Source organism: Liolophura sinensis, chromosome 11, assembly GCF_032854445.1.
Source record: "Liolophura sinensis isolate JHLJ2023 chromosome 11, CUHK_Ljap_v2, whole genome shotgun sequence".
Classification (NCBI taxonomy): Eukaryota; Metazoa; Mollusca; class Polyplacophora; order Chitonida; family Chitonidae; genus Liolophura; species Liolophura sinensis.
Genome location: NC_088305.1, coordinates 1,418,516 through 1,432,658, shown reverse-complemented (window position 1 = coordinate 1,432,658; position 14,143 = coordinate 1,418,516). Strand labels below are relative to the sequence as shown.

General features: G+C 39.6%; 1 protein-coding gene across 1 annotated transcript; it reads left to right on the top strand.

Moving 5' to 3' along the window:
* The first annotated feature begins 625 nt into the window (after positions 1–625).
* LOC135477742 (3-keto-steroid reductase/17-beta-hydroxysteroid dehydrogenase 7-like) lies at positions 626–14,143 on the top strand. The gene is made up of 10 exons (XM_064757937.1): positions 626–666; positions 2,780–2,983; positions 4,065–4,157; positions 4,921–5,035; positions 5,907–6,031; positions 8,662–8,737; positions 9,744–9,848; positions 10,661–10,717; positions 11,581–11,679; positions 12,402–14,143. Exons 1-10 carry the CDS (start codon positions 626–628, stop codon positions 12,495–12,497), a joined length of 1,011 nt encoding a protein of 336 aa, XP_064614007.1. The 3' UTR covers positions 12,498–14,143.

The following is a 14,143-nucleotide window of genomic DNA, read 5'->3' as shown; positions in this document are numbered from 1 at the left end:
TAATGTACATGTAACATATCCAAATCCCAGCCTCCAGACATATGTCATGCTGGCTTTCTCTCCGGCCGTAAGTGGGAAGGTCTGCCAGCAACCTGCGGATGGTCGTGGGTTTCCTCCGGGCTCTGCCCGGTTTCCACCCACCATAATGCTGGCCGCCGTCGTATAAGTGAAATATTCTTGAGTACGGCGTAAAACACCAATCAAAAAAAAAAAAAAATCCAGACATATGACCGACAACATTGTATTCCCACTGGCACAAAACAGTAAATTAGGTAATGTGTTTGATGACACGTATTTGCCTCTAAAATACACTCTTTGGGACGAAACTTTAGGCCATTTACTAGTCCACGGGCAACATATATTATTGTCACAACCCCAACAAGAACACTATGTTGTCCTTAGCGTCAGGTTTTCGGACTATAATTACACCTGCCGTACGCCGCCGCGTGTTTATTAGAGCAGCGAGGTTGGCAGCTGTTTTAGAGGCTCTGACTTGAATTATGTGAATAAAAATTGTTGCCAACGAGCTTCCATACCGTACCAACAGGCGCGCTTCTATTCCGTCCAATCAAATCCGTTTAAAGTGTCGGGGTCTATTTTTAGAATATCACACCATTCGGCAAGCATGGCGGTGGAGAAAGTAGCTTTGGTGACAGGGGGAAATGCGTGAGTTAAAATCTTGGTGCTGTATGTAAAAATGTCGACGTTGATCCATTCGTCTTCTCACGATCTACCTCCCTCTACAGTTGTTGTATATCATTATCAGTGGAGTGTAAACAGATCAGTTTAGTCATCAGTTGTTGACACCCGCCGTCCATGACAACAACAACATGCATAGCTCTGTTGAGTGTGCGTCTTGTTTCTAGTCCCATAGAGTTGATAGCGACATAAATCGTAAACTTCAAATTTGAAGGTAAACACAAGGTAGAGAAATAATTAAAATAGAACTGCAAAGAAGTTTCGGCTGGGGTCCACGTCGTTTGTTGTTGTAGTTATCATTCAATGCTATCAAATAGAAGACAGCATAGCTACATGTAGGCCCCTATGTGTAATCGCACAACCGTTTTGGGAAATCCCAGACAGTGCAGCAGAAAGCATTAAGTCTAATACCATAAACCTAGTGCAGTTGCCATCTAACTCCATATTAAAGCAGTGGGATTAACATCTATGTCTTATAAAAAATTTTTAAAAAGCGGTGTTGTCATTTAAACGCGTCCAGTGAGGAAACTATTGATCTTAGCTCAGATGTTCTTGGCATATTATGAGAAGAGCATGACTTGGGCAACAATGTTGCAAAGATAGGCAAAAAATAAAAGCAGATTCTGAAACAGCGGCTCGAAATACAGCAGAATGCATAAAAAAAATTGAAATTTCGATTGCGGGTCTGGGCGATGTTATTGTGTTAGCAGCTCTGCCAATCCTCGTCCCACATAGATGTAAGCATTTTGCCAAACTGGCTGTATTGACTTAAGGTAATTTACCAAACATAGCAGGACCTTCTGACTGATAACGGACTCTTTCATTCAGATTTTGGGAGGATATTTTTGTAATAAAACTGACTTTTGATAAGGAAAAATAATGCAAAGTCACAACAATTTTCTTCCAGCAATGACTCTCCTGAGGCAGATTTTTTGCCACTTTAGCCCGACAAGTTACTGCAGTATCCTGCCCATCGTGTACGCATTGTGACATCAGTTTATCAGTTCCCTACTGATAAATGTGTGGTCCAGAATTCATCAGTTTAACCGCAAAATCCAATTTATTGTATCCACATCTTTCTATCCATTGTAAGAAACAACACTGACAATCGAGAGCCAATAGGTTTTTTGATGTGATAGCCAATTATCACGTGACGCTTTCATTGTTAGTGATTGGCCAAGCTCATAAGGGCTTCTACAACATTGCTACTCAGAATGAATTGTCAGGCAGTGCCATATCCCCAAGACTTAACTTCATCTCTTCGGCTTTTAAAACTTTATAGAAGTTTTTACATATTTTTCTGTGATAACTGTGTCCTATATCATTTTTTCGATGTGTACATAGTGGCAGGCTTTATGCTCACTTTAACGGGCACAGACACTTTTTTTTTGACATGTTTGTATAAATTGTTTGTATAAAGCAGCATTTAATCAGGAATTCCTATGAGACCATGACATGTGCGATGTCAGAGCATCAGGAAACATTATGTCATGTCACTAATACCCCAAGGCTAAGCACATACAAGCGGAAACAGCTGCGTTGCTGGGTTATAGAAACAAAGTCTGATTACTTAAAATTGACAACATGGCAGTGCTTTTGAGTTTCCCAGTGTGTGTGGTTTGGCTTACTTTGAATTTCTTGTGATGTTGCACATCACAAAAATATAGAGTATGCTTTTTAAAACTGCCATTGTCAGCCAGTCAGTGTCAGCTCTGTATCCATTTAAATCAAACTTTGGAAATAGTGAATTTAAGGATTTTAATAGCAAGTCATTTAGCTGCGATGTTAGGGAGAGAAGTGTTGTCGAGGAAAATCATGTGTACCTGCATATGCTATTTAGCTGTGCCCGGTTTCCACCCACCATAATGCTGGCCGTCATCGTATAAGTGAAATATTCTTGAGTATGGCGTAAAACACGTATCAAATAAGTAAATAAAATAACTCTCAGTACTCGTATTGTTTTTATAAATTTAGTCATTTTTTTCATTGGCGGGAGGAGGAGGTGGATTATGTTAACTCTTGTGGGAAAATTTTTGGGTACTGTGCGCAGCATAAGTTCTGTTGGTTATTTGTGTTACAGAGGCATAGGCCTGACTTTGTGTGTGAGGCTGTTGACAACACATGCTAACCTACGCCTGTGTCTGGCCTGTCGCAGCAAGGTACGTGGTGAAGCGGCAGTGTCTGCACTGCGACTGTCGCACCCTGGCTCGGACATCAGCCTAGTCATCCTGGACACCAGCTGTTTACAGTCAGTGCACAAGGCTGCCGTTGAGATCAGAGGAAAGTATGTTATTTTTCCTTTAATATTGATGTGGTAAGAAGCTGAAAATGAATCACTAATGTGGTTTAACACCACATGGGCATTTTCAGCCATATTGTGGCGAAAAACTGTGAGTGATACATCAGAATTTCAGAGTTGAAATACATGTAGATTTGTGTACATAGGTCTGACAGGGCTTACGAGCTAGGGATTTGAGCCAGAGATCTCTGGGTTAGGAGTCCACGTTTCAACCACTAGACTACATGTAAATGGTAATTCCTGGAAGTGAATATGGTGACCTTTCATAATGCACTTGTATTTTGATTTGGGGATTTTCCATAGTCGTAAGGATATTATGGTCATTAGGTTGCTGTGCAGATCGAGTCAAACAAAATGAATGAAAGCTTTAGCATTTCAAACAGATTGACTCCAGACATAGGGAAAAGGCCTATGGCTTATTTTCTGCAGTTTAATGGTGAAGCGCTGTGGTGACTGAACCGGTGAGGGGCCAAAAATTGTAACAAATTCATTTTCTGCACTCTTTGATTAGTTCAGAATTATATTCTGAGGTAACAAAAAAAATTAGAAACGATTTAGCGATTAACATCTTTGCTTTTGTCTTTTAGATCTGTATTTAGAAATGTTGTCATTTTACTGTTTAGACTGATTTCCAGATGACACAAAAAAGTAAAATATTATGGATATTCCTCACCTCCAGTGTCATAGAATACATTTTGCTCTTTCCTATACTGATTTATTTATTTGATTGGTGTACTCAAGGAAGTTTTATTTGTCTGAAATGTCAGACGGCGGCCAACATTATGATGGGAGGACACTGGGCAAAGCCGTAGCCATCCGCAGGTTGCTGGCAGAACTTCACACGTATAGCTGGAGAGGATGCCAGCATGAGCTGGACTTGAACTCACAGTGACCACATTTCCTATGCTTGTGTTCAGAACAAGTAAGCATTTATTTGAACCACAGTCTATACATGTATTAGAGGTCCGGGTTTTGCCAAGACAGGTATGTATATTGTATAGTGATGTATAAGAAAGAATCAAGAGATATACAGTCTATATTTAATTGCTATACCTGTCTGCTTCAGGTACGAACATTTAGACTATGTTTACCTCAACGCTGGTATAATGCCCGTGTCTACGGTGAACTGGTCCAACTTCTGGCAGGATCTCTTCTCAAGGTAAAACCATGTCACTATATATCACCAAAATGTTCCTCCCTTACTTCAAGTTTTGATCATTCTGTATTGTCATTAGTTAGTGGGAAGATGGATTACAGTAGTAATGTACTGGCTTGAATCATACATCAGGCAGGATATAAATCCAAATCGTAGGTTGTAAGTTTAAAGCCATTAATAAGTGTCTAGACGCAAGAATTTGAATTGGCTTTTTAGTGGTTGTTGCATTTTGCTATACTCAGTATTATTTCACTTAATATTCAGGACAAGTCATTTTTATTGGTCTCCTCGACATGGCTGGATAATTGCTGATGTGGCATCAAGTCATAATCATTCGTTGTCATTGGTGGAGGAAAACATTACTGGTGTATACCACTGGCTTTTGGCAAGTCACTGGTGAACTTAACCATGTGTTCAGGGATTTAAAGAAGCCCAAATTTTACAGACCAAAACTCAAAAATTGACTTTGTTATCAAATTGAGTTCAGAAAAAATGTATAGACCAATTTGGAGTCTGTATCGAGATAAAATATATTTTACAAACCTTTCACCCAAAAACTAACTCTCATCGTGCACATGTATAAGAAGGGCGTAAGTTATCTTTTTAGAAGACTACCCCTGGAAAAGTAGCCAGCAACCTGACAGATATTTAAATGAAGTAAAATAGGAGCATTGGTCCAAATAGGCAGCTTAATTTTTGACAAATAAATAGCTGAATAAATAAGTAAAAATAAATTTATGATGTTATTGTGTATTTTTCCCAACAGGAAATGCATCCATATGTTCGCAACTGGAGAAGGCTTATTAAGACAGGTAGATGGGACGAGTCCTGATGGATTGACCAAAATCTTTGCAACAAATCTCTTTGGCCATTTCATACTTGTGAGTACGGTAACTGCGCAGTCATGATAATGAAGTTTTGGCTGAGTGAAAAAAGTAAGCTTAGTGTAAGGCAAGGAAGTTATGACCATAATCTATAAAATTTCTTAAGATAATTAATGTATTTAACTAATGTATTTTTGGTAATGACAAGTGTCACTTTTCAGTTAATGCATAATACATGAAAGAGTATGCCACATTTGACTTCTACACGTAGCTTCAACCTAACAACAATGTGAAATGTAAGCGTGAATTCACAGTATTCGGAAATTATTGAATTTTTTTTTTGATAGTCACTTTTATTTATTGAGCGTCAGTTTGTATATGTAATACATTTTGTTTAAGGAGTAAACTGATGTCATTGTTTTATATTGCGAACATGTGTATTGAAGTTTTGCGCAGGTTCTATAATTGGCCTGACTGGTTATGAAGAAGCAACTTTAGTCAGACTACTGATCACTGGTTTGACACAAGAAGACTCTTAGCCAGACTAATGACTGCTGGTTTGACACAAAAAAATTCTTAGACAGACTAATGCTTGCTGGTTTGACACGAGAAGGTTGTTTTTCAGACTAATGATTGCTGGTTTGACATAAGAAGGTTCTTGGTCAGACTAATGATTGCTGGTTTGATATGTGGATGTTCTTGGTCAGAGTAATGATTGCTGGTTTGACATAAGAAGGTTCTTGGTCAGACTACTGATTGTTGGTTTGACATAAGAAGGTTCTTGGTAAGAATGATGATTGCAGGTTTGACACAAGAAGGTTCCTAGTGAGACCAGTGACCAAATGGAAGAAATGGAGTTCATAATTTGTCGGTGCTTTTTCAGATAATGGTTGTTTGTTTGTTTCACATTTACATGTTTGTGTATCAGATAAAAGAGCTTGAGGGAATCATGGGAGGAAACAGTGAGCAGCAGTCTACGCAAATCATCTGGACATCGTCCAGCAACGCCAAGAAGGGGTCATTTGATGCAAATGATATTCAACATCAACATGGGTGAGCTGAAGAGAATTGAATTAAATCTTGAATCTAACTGGATGCTCAAAGAGATTTTAATCATAAGAGTGACTTTGTATGCTTAAGTGATGATGTCTGGAGTAAAGTGGGAATATAGTGTAGAACATTAAGACAATTGAGTATAGGGTCAGTTATTGCTCTATGTTTAAGATCATTTTTTTGATTGAAGCTTCATTAACCCAGAATCGAACACAGGAGTCTTAGGACTCACCTGTGTCACCTGTTTTGTTTGTTTTTTGTTCGCACAGAAATGGGTCTGGCTCTAGGATCACGAAGCAACCTTAGACTCAAGTCAAAATTTCATATCACTTTAAATTTGTTATTTCTTGCATAACAAGGGCAAAATATTGCTTCACATAAATTCTGGGTAAGTTGATTGAAATTTTTACTTAAGTCTAAGATCGCTTCATGATCCGGGAGCCAAAAGTACCAACAGCACATGTCAATACCAAGAGATTGCTGGGTGATCTAGCAGGCGGCTGAGTCAGGCACCAACAGCACATGTCAATACCAAGACATTGCTGGGTGATCCAGCAGGCGGCTGAGTCAGGCACCAACAGCACATGTCAGTACCAAGACATTGCTGGGTGATCCGACAGGCGGCTGAGTCAGGCACCAACAGCACATGTCAGTACCAAGACATTGCTGGGTGATCCAGCAGGCGGCTGAGTCAGACACCAACAGCACATGTCAATACCAAGACATTGCTGGGTGATCCAGCAGGAGGCTGAGTCAGGCACCAACAGCACATGTCAGTACCAAGACATTGCTGAGAGATCCAGCAGGCGGCTGAGTCAGGCACCAACAGCACATGTCAATACCAAGACATTGCTGGGTGATCCAGCAGGCGGCTGAGTCAGGCACCAACAGCACATGTCAATACCAAGACATTGCTGGGTGATCCAGCAGGCGACTGAGTCAGGCACCAACAGCACATGTCAATACCAAGACATTGCTGGGTGATCCAGCAGGCCGGTGCGGAGTCAAGCACCAACAGCACATGTCAATACCAAGAGATTGCTGGGTGATCCAGCAGGCGGGTGTGGAGTCAGGCACCAACAGCACATGTCAATACCAAGACATTGTTGGGTGATCCAGCAGGCGGCTGAGTCAGGCACCAACAGCACATGTCAGTACCAAGACATTGCTGGGTGATCCAGCAGGCGGCTGAGTCAGGCACCAACAGCACATGTCAATACCAAGAGATTGTACCGGCCCGGATAGCACAGTTGGTAGAGCGTCCGCTTCGGGAGCGGTAGATCCAGGATCAATCCTTGGTCGAGTCACACCTAAGACTTTAAAAGAGGAAGTTGTAACTTCCTCGCTTGGCGTTCAGCATGAAGGGGATAGTGCAACGACTGGTTGACCCGTATCAGTATAATGGCTCGGGCGGGACGGCTTACTTGCCTTCGGTAAGTCGTCTCAGTGATGCAGCACTAAATAAAAGAGCGGTGGAAATCCGTCCTGCAACAAGGAGGCACATTACACGTGCATGCACCCTAATGATTCCTTCGTCGTCATATGACTGAAAAATTGTTGAGTACGACGTTAAACCCCAAGCACTCACTCACTCACCAAGAGATTGCTGGGTGATCCAGCAGGCGGCTGAGTCAGGCACCAACAGCGCATGTCAATACCAAGACATTGCTGGGTGATCCAGCAGGCAGCTGAGTCAGACACCAACAGCACATATCAATACCAAGACATTGCTGGGTGATCCAGCAGGCGGCTGAGTCAGACACCAACAGCACATGTCAATACCAAGACATTGCTGGGTGATCCAGCAGGCGGCTGAGTCAGGCACCAACAGCACATGTCAGTACCAAGACATTGCTGGGTGATCCAGCAGGCGGCTGAGTCAGGCACCAACAGCACATGTCAATACCAAGACATTGCTGAGTGATCCAGCAGGCGGCTGAGTCAGACACCAACAGCACATGTCAATACCAAGAGATTGCTGGGTGATCCAGCAGGCGGCTGAGTCAGGCACCAACAGCACATGTCAGTACCAAGACATTGCTGGGTGATCCAGCAGGCGGCTGAGTCAGACACCAACAGCACATGTCAATACCAAGACATTGCTGGGTGATTCAGCAGGCGGCTGAGTCAGGCACCAACAGCACATGTCAATACCAAGAGATTGCTGGGTGATCCAGCAGGCGAGTGTGGAGTCAGGCACCAACAGCATATGTCAATACCAAGACATTGCTGGGTGATCCAGCAGGCGGGTGTGGAGTCAGGCAACAACAGCACATGTCAATACCAAGACATTGCTGGGTGATCCAGCAGGCGGCTGAGTCAGACACCAACGGCACATGTCAATACCAAGAGATTACTGGGTGATCCAGCAGGCGGCTGAGTCAGGCACCAACAGCACATGTCAATACCAAGAGATTGCTGGGTGATCCAGCAGGCGGCTGAGTCAGGCACCAACAGCACATGTCAATACCAAGACATTGCTGGGTGATCCAGCAGGCCAGTGCGGAGTCAACCTCTGGCCAGGACAGTGAAAACTTCGGCTTGTATACCTACATTAAATCATAGTTTGACTTTAAGAAGATTCACTGACTTGCATGTATTTAACTGTCATTTGATGTTTCCCTTGACAGGTCAGAGCCCTACAGTTCTTCCAAATACGCCTCAGACCTTGTCAGTGTGGCCATTAATGATAGACTCAACCATAAAGTAAGTGACAGGAGCGCAGAAATTATGGGAAGGACATGACACTGGTGGATTCTGGCATGGGACTATCTCCTTTTTTGTTCTGTGTACACATTTTGTTCCGAAAAAAATGTTCTGGAAAAAGCTTAAAGGGAAAGACATCTAAATATCACATCACTAAATAAACCACAGCATACTATGCATTAACATGCTTTCATTTTTTAGATTTTTGTGAAAAGAGTTAAAGGCGCTCATATATTTGAGTTCGTAGGTTGTATTAACCATACAATCAGAGGTTAGGAACTCTGACAAAGCAGGAATTGAATCCAACTCTAATCACGACATTGAATGTTGGAATAACTACTTTTTTCTGATGAGTAAAATATTCCCTCCTCTACCATCAGGAAAAAAGGGTGATGTGACGTCCGAGTTCCTGGATACAGTGTGGCTCATAATACCAACCATAGTATTTCAATATTTGAGTCTCTTTCAATACTTCTTAAAAAAAAATATTTTTGCTTATAGTTTTCAGTTGTCTGTATGATGAAGCTTACTTCCTATTTCAGCTTTCTTTCACTTCAAAGGATACTTGGAAAATTTAGGTCTTATTTGTTAATGTTGGGTTTAGGATATGATTAACGTATAAAAGCACAGGAAAGGTTCTCAGCTTTCTTCTTGGCGTTTATAAATAGCTTCAAAGTACAGCTTTTTTAAGGCCCAAGTGGTGAGTTTGGAAGTTAAGTGGTGACGTTGCTGTTGATAGCTGTCAAAAGCCCAAATTGGGCGAGCTAAGCTAGTCTAGGCCGTCTTCTTACTATATTCACTGATGACATTATTTTCAAATAATTCTGACCACTGGCAGGAAATATGCATAAAATAGAAGGTTGTTGAGAAATATCAAATTACGAAGTTAGGAAAAAATGGTTTACAAAATTTTGTTGAAGTGGGCTGTGGTCTAAATATCTACTGCAACAAAAATACTGAACAGTGTTTTTTTTTTTTTCTATTTTTGTTTCTATTTTCCTTGTAGCATATATATTCGCACACGACGTGCCCAGGCTTAGTGATGACCAATCTGACGTATGGAATTTTACCGTCATGGTTTTGGTACCTGGTCCTACCTCTCTTGTGGCTGGTGAGTAATATAATGGTTAAATGTGTTCGTCTCACTTAAGCAGATATTGTCTACAACAGTCATATTTGCATTTATGGTAATTCTTCAACCTTTTGGTATGTTTGCAAGGTGTTTATTCAAACATATTATGAAGGCATTATTCTGAGTAGATTTATAAAATTATACTTTTTGTGAAGCCCTGAAAATGGCCAATCCAATCCACTGTAGTTTTGTCTCCAAAACAAAATTATATATGTACATAAATTGTTCTGAAAGTTGCTGTTTGTGCGGAAAGGTTGAGGAATTGGGGCAGGTTTAATAGGAAAAGAGTACAGTTAGTGTTATCATGAAGAGATCTAGCTTCCTCCAAAAACATGTTGCCAAAAAAAAAAAGGTAAATCAATTTATGCAGCTATTATTTTGTGAATGAATGTTTTAATGGCAGCCTTTCCTTTAGGGCCATATCTAGTAAAACATTAAAAGGCTCTGACCCCAAACTTTAATGGTGACATTGACTGTGACTTTGCATAAAGAAATTTTATAAATTTAATGAATAAAAGAATGATGCTTTCTGAGTCTGTGAATTAAAGAAATTTATACGAAAACTTAACTGTTTATTGGTAAACCATCATATTTTTGTTTAATTTACTTGTTAGTTTTAATACAGCTTGTTTAGTTTGGGAGCCCCACTGTTTTCAGAACCAAATTGACTGTAGGTATGTAAGTATGTCCCTGCCATTTGCAGATGTACTTTTACTGAACCAATCAGATTATGTATCACACAGGTGAGAACGTAGAGGTAGTTTTACTTAGATTCTGTCTTTGTCATACAGTTACGGCTGTTCACGGGCAGCATGACACAGTCTCCCTACAACGGCAGCGAGGCTCTGGTGAGTTTCAAATACACGGTTATTATGAAACACTTAAAAAAAAAACAAATAAATATTCAGGAAAAACATACTCCTTACAGCGCAAATGCTGCTCTCTGCTCGCTTTTCATCACTGCCGTGGGTAAACTGGCTTGACCTGTGGAGATGCACTTGGGCTTCTTTAGGCTTAGGCTCCTCGTGCAGGAAAGTATAATCAGCATTCAGCAGAAAAAATGTTCAGGTTTTGGATAGATTCATGTGACTACTTTAGAGAATGTATGTGTATAAAATATTATTGGAAACAAATGTTGTCACAGAGTTAGACAGAGTTTTTGTATTTTCGGATATCTCTTCCTGGGTCACACTGTGACCCCAGGGACCTTGGCATGTACAGATTTTGCTAATAGTGGCAGTGCTGTGAAGCTAATGTAGAGAGCGGTGCATGCGCTGTTAGGACTGCCCAAAGTCCCCTAGGCTAGTCTTCAACCAGTGAGATTCCAGGTTCCTCAGTGTTTACACTTTTGTGGTTGAGCAAAGTTTCCTTTGATGTGACTGCAATATTGTTGAAACAGCATTAAGAGGTTCATTTGTTCAAGTAAATTAAGTTATTTAAATTTACAATGTTTTCAATTTTATTACAGTGTACATGTGTAATTTAGACTTTCCAACATAAAATGATCTTTTCAGTCTGTCATGTCTGTGAGAAAGTCGCTGTAGTAATATTTTTAAATTACTGCTAGAAATTTTGAACTATTTTATTCACTTGTCTGCTGGCGGTGAAAGCAAGCTTACAAAATTTGAATAAAGGGCACATAAACTGAAGAGAACCTCTGTAATAATAACACATTTGTTCTTTTTTTTTTGTTTTTTTTTTTCCATTTCAGCTCTGGTTGTCTCTACAGGAACCCGAAAGTTTAGATCCATTAATGAAATATCACAGTAGAGTGTCAATACTGGGGAACAGATACGTGGAAGCTGTTAAGGTAACTATGGTAACAGTGCTATAGATACATTGTACACAGAGAGTCTGATTGTGGGACAGTCAGAACACTGAGGGTATTTAAGACAGCCATGTAACTTTGTTTGGTCATGGATTGAAGGCCTTCATTGTTTGATTGTTTCCTCTGGGCTGTGCATCAAATAAATATGGCTTTCTCCACTTTTAAATGAAGAATTTACTGGCAGTCAAGGGGCTACTTTGAAAAAAAAAACCAAAAAAAAAAAACCATAACAAATGTAGTTTTATTTTTAAAATCAAATTATAAAGGTGCATAAATTGCACCAAAAGTCGTTCTTTAACATGCAGAATGTTTGAGGAATTCAGGTAGGCTCCCGCCCTCCTTGGGCCTCATCTTTGGCATAAAATTTAGAAAATTTTAATGTCTACTAATAGGCTAAATATGCAAACAGATAATATGGATATTGATTGAGTAAGTAATAATACGAACTCACATATTTTTAACATCAAATTAATCAAAATATGCACATGATTTTTTTTTTTGGCCTTTGGTTCTAATTTGGACGTCCATTAAAGGTATGAAAGCTAACTGCATGTGACCCTTTACAGGTAAATCCCCTTATGTCCAGTACGGTCAACCCCTTCAGTCATGATGGTGAAGGGCCTAATAGATTTGTCATATGACAAATACTATTTTCATATATTTGAAACATCTGTAATTGATAAAGTTTTTTTCTTGAATTTCAGATGGACCTTACAAGAGCCTCAGCAAAGGACACTTATAAAAAATTGTCAGATTTAGAGAACGAATATAGGTCAAGGTATAGTCAGTCATCCAGTTAGCGATCACTTGACTATGTACATTCCTGGTTATATGGCCCTGGGGCAGGTTTCATGAAGCTCACTTAACTAAGTAAGCCCTAAGTATCATGACAACATATGGCGTAGAAATATAAAGTGCACTTAGCCAAGGGTGACAACACGAAGTCAGCTTCATGAAACCATCCCTGGGTCTTGTTGATATTGCAGTATAAATTGTTGAACGATGGAACGTGTATGTTTTAGTAGATACAGGCTTTCCACGGGCACACTAAAGTACTTGAATTTTGTTTGAAATGTTTTAAAAGTCTTGGAAAAAGACTTTATTTTGGAATATTAGGCTAGGACTTTTCATTGTTACATTCAGATGTATTGTATTAATTATTTTTTTAAATAAGCTAAAATAAGAAGTAAGGTTAATCGTATAGACAACTGAAAACTATACGTAAAAATACTTTCATTTATTTGTTTAGACTTTTTTGAGTGTTGACAGGCATTCAAATATTTGAATACTATGGTGGGCTTTATGAGCCATACCGATGGTATCTAGGAACTCTGGCGTCACATCACCTAATTTCCAGATGTTCACCAGAAGGAAACAGTTTTCGGGAACATTATTTCAGTAATCTTTTACTCATGGGTAGAAAGAGTTATGACAACATTGAGTGTCATGATTAGAGCGGGATAATCTTCCTCTGACATCAGAGTTCCTAACAGCTGATAGTATTGTCCATAAAGCCCACCCTAAAATTCCAATATTTGAAGACCTCTAACTCTTTTCACAAAAATCGAAAAAAATGAATAGAAGTATGTTTACGCATAATTTAAGTGATGCCTACTTCAAGTTTTAGAGGTCTTGTCCTTTAAATAAGCTGCCATTGTTTGAACTTAAATTTTCCATGAAAGTGCTGGAAACCATAAAATTTTAAAATGCTACTTAATTCCCAAGAAAAACCACTGCGGAAATATAAAAATGATTTGAAGGATAATCTATAGAGCAGAGCTAACTCCATAGTTCAAAAAGATTTTAGGTGAGTAACTCTGTTTAACCCTAGAAATGAGTCCTCAAAATCTTCACCAGTTTCCGTAAAATTTTCATCTTGTGACGTGATAATATTCCTGATATGATGATAAATCAGACAGATATGAGGTGAAGGAAGGCAGTTACGCTGGAATGATAGCATGCATGTTTGAAAGTATGGCGTCATTTGTGTGATGGATGACGCCAAGTGTTCCTGCATGACATCACACCAGGTAAAATTGAAGTCTCTGAAACTAAGAATAGTGGTTTTAACACATATAATTTTTTTGAAGATATATGAAAACAATTTATACCATCTCGATTCTTATCATTTTACCCTGCTTTTAAGACCCACAGGTCTCGACTGAAGTAGCTCTTTAAGTGTTTTTAAAAAACATTTTCTTTCATGACTGATAAACTGGAATACAAGTAAACCAGGAAAGATGGGTGTCGTCTTACATGTGGCAATGTTCTACAGGTACAGGTTACCGGCCAAGCTTACAAGTTCTCTAACAAATTGTCTAGAAGTGAGCTACTTGTCTGTCTGAAGCTCGACTCTGGTGTGAGTGTGAAATGTTTGTAGAACTCTTAAATTAAGAATTTAACAGAACAAGGCGCAGTTTCACAAAACTTATTGATTTTTTTGGTG